The sequence below is a fragment of the Triticum aestivum genome, chromosome 4A, assembly GCF_018294505.1.
Source record: "Triticum aestivum cultivar Chinese Spring chromosome 4A, IWGSC CS RefSeq v2.1, whole genome shotgun sequence".
NCBI classification, from domain to species: Eukaryota; Viridiplantae; Streptophyta; class Magnoliopsida; order Poales; family Poaceae; genus Triticum; species Triticum aestivum.
This window is the reverse complement of record NC_057803.1, coordinates 56,112,381-56,114,983: the sequence shown is the minus strand read 5'-3', so window position 1 is coordinate 56,114,983 and position 2,603 is coordinate 56,112,381. Positions and strand designations below refer to the sequence as shown.

Below are 2,603 nucleotides of genomic sequence, written 5' to 3'. Positions count from 1 at the left end.
TAGAACGTTTCGTAAAGCTACGTAGGTGTAGGATTATCGACGGTGTAATTGAGTAATGCTACATCCACGTAAAGAATTTTACGTGTTTTACGTAACCTGCCACATGGACAATTGTGATTGGAGAAGGGGGAGGAAGGGGCCCCCGCCCACCTGAAAATCAGGGGGGGCGAGAGAGTTATTGGGAAGGTTATGTAGAACGTTTCGTAAAGCTACGTAGGTGTAGGATTATCGTCCCTGTTACAACTGAACAGATGGTTAAGCAAGAGCAGAAGAGAGGCTAGGCTTTCCCATTATCAATTAAATGAACCAGCAAAGGCGAAAGCAACAGGGACGCAAAGTAAAGTTTAAGGCCCGACAGGCACAATCATTGAGACGTATATGCATATAAAAAAAGTCAGAAAGGTATACACATTACACACGTACGCACCCGACAGGGAGAGCCTCTCTCATGTCATCATCCAAACACTGCCTGACACGACTAGGAATTAGTTCATCACAGCGGCGGCTTAGTCTATTAACCTCCTCTCCGATAATCAGCTTTTGAACGCAAAAAGGCAGAGAAGCCAACCAAAAGGAGAGGTCCACGGTTACACTTACATGCATGCACAAGAATATACAATGGCCGGCCGCTTCCAGTACTAGCTAGCTACTACGGCTGTTCGACTACCTATCGTCTATGATTGATGGATGGATTAGCTAAACTGAACAAGATTCGGGACGAAACCCCCAGACCAAGAAATGGCAAAAGTGTAGGAGGATCGTGTCCATGTCCATGTCCTGCAGCTGGCTGCAAGGATCATATGTTACTTGCGACGTCAGGTATTAGCTTAGCTATGGCGGCCACTGCTACTTACTTGTAGCTAGCTAGCTATGGCGGTGGTGCTGGTCGATGTTGATGAGCGTCGTGTATGTACGTACGTGCGGTCGGCGGAGCGCGGATCGATCAGCAGGCGGCGGAGTGGGTGAAGGGGTTGAAGAAGTGGTGGGTGGCGGCCTTGGGCCTGTCGGGGTCGACCTTGCCGGTGGCGGCGGCGGCGGTTCCTCCCAGGCGCTCGCAGGACGGGCAGATGGTCAGCGTCGCGGCCGGCAGCTGCATGTAGAACGGCGCCGGCGGGGCCGCGGCGGAGGACGGCGTCCCGGGGTGTTGGCTGGCGTTGTTGGGCGGCGGCGGCGGCGGGGCGAACTTGATGGCGCGGAGCTCCTGCAGCTCCCGCTGCAGCCGGCGGTTCTCCTCGGTGAGCGTCTCGCAGCAGCGCTTCAGGAACTCGCAGTCCACCTCCGTCTGCTTCAGCTTCGTCCTGCATGCACGTGTAACACGGGATCCAACGTTACTTATCAAAGAAAGTTCACCACCAGGACCGAAATGACCCGTAATTTTAGGCAGAGGTTCCGCTGATTTTTCATGCATGCATGGACGTAAAACAAAATGAATCGAGATGGGAGTGCAACACACAAAATGATTGCCCGTCTTTTTTTTTTGAGAAGATGAAGAGGTGTATAATACAAGAATTGTTGCAAGTCAGCTCTAGCAGGGGACCGTAATATAACCTGGAGTGCATACTTATATGCGTATAATAATACGTAGAGTACAAGGTTACTAACCTGGCTCTTCTGTTCTGGAACCAGACTTCCACCTGCCTTGGCCTGAGGTTTAGCTGCTTGGCTAAAGCCACTTTCTGCTTCTGCTCAAATCCAAATAGGACACGCAAAGGAAAAAAGAACTGTTCAGTAACTCATTTTTTTTCTTGATTCAGTAGCTCATAGCTACTATGGATCAAGAAAATAAACCAGATTTATTTGTGGATTTGCTTGTACGCATGTTGTGTACGCGCATGCATAAATAGAGAGAAGATCTCAGCAGATGATAGATGAGGCATGTTAGGTATCTGCGGCTATCTATCAGCAGCGGTGAATCGATTCGAACGTGACTAGTACGCATGCGTACGTGCGTACGTACGTACGTACCGGGTTGAGGGTGCTGTGCTCCTTGAAGCGGTCCTCCAGGAGCGCGGACTGCTCCTTGGTGAGCCTCAGCTTCTTCCGCGTGCTGCCGTCGTCGTCCTCCTCGGCACCCACGGCCGTGGACGACACCATCTCGCCCAGCTCCGCCTCCTCCGCGCGCTCCCTCTTCACCGCGCCCCCCACCGACATGGACGACACGCCGCCGGACGCGGTGCCGGTCATGGTGGTGTCGTCCGGCATGCTGAGGGTCAGCGACGGCTCCGCCTCCCACAGGGTCAGCCGGCCGCTGTTGCTGCCGCGGTGCGCCGACGACGACCCGTCGCCTCCGCCCCCGCCGCCGCCGCCCAGGGACAGGCCCAGCGCCAGGCCGGCGTCGTGGACCTCCTCCTGCGACATGGCGTGCCGCACAAATCGGCAGAGCCAATGGTCTCTAGCTAGCTTGACCCAAGAACCAGCAAACTATATCTTGTCTATCTACGCCGACTTGAATCCTCTCGCAATTCTTGCAAGGTGTCGCGGAAGTGTATTCGCGCGTCTGTGTAGGAGAGGTGAGGAGAGGGGAGGGGAGGAAGGAAGGAATGAGTGAGGGGAATGAATTGGTTGAGGCCGAGGGGTTGAGAATATTTGAGGAGGAAGAGGGG

The 2,603-nt window shown here is 53.9% G+C and overlaps 1 protein-coding gene across 1 annotated transcript; it reads right to left on the bottom strand.

Moving 5' to 3' along the window:
* Nucleotides 1-338: 338 nt before the first annotated feature.
* LOC123085098 (homeobox-leucine zipper protein HOX19) lies at nucleotides 339-2,292 on the bottom strand (the record flags this gene model as incomplete). Its single annotated transcript, XM_044506680.1, is given in 3 exon segments — nucleotides 339-1,298; nucleotides 1,603-1,682; nucleotides 1,966-2,292. Coding segments are annotated over 3 exon segments (762 nt in total), but the record flags the coding sequence as incomplete, so codon positions are not given.
* Between the last annotated feature and the right edge of the window lie 311 nt (nucleotides 2,293-2,603).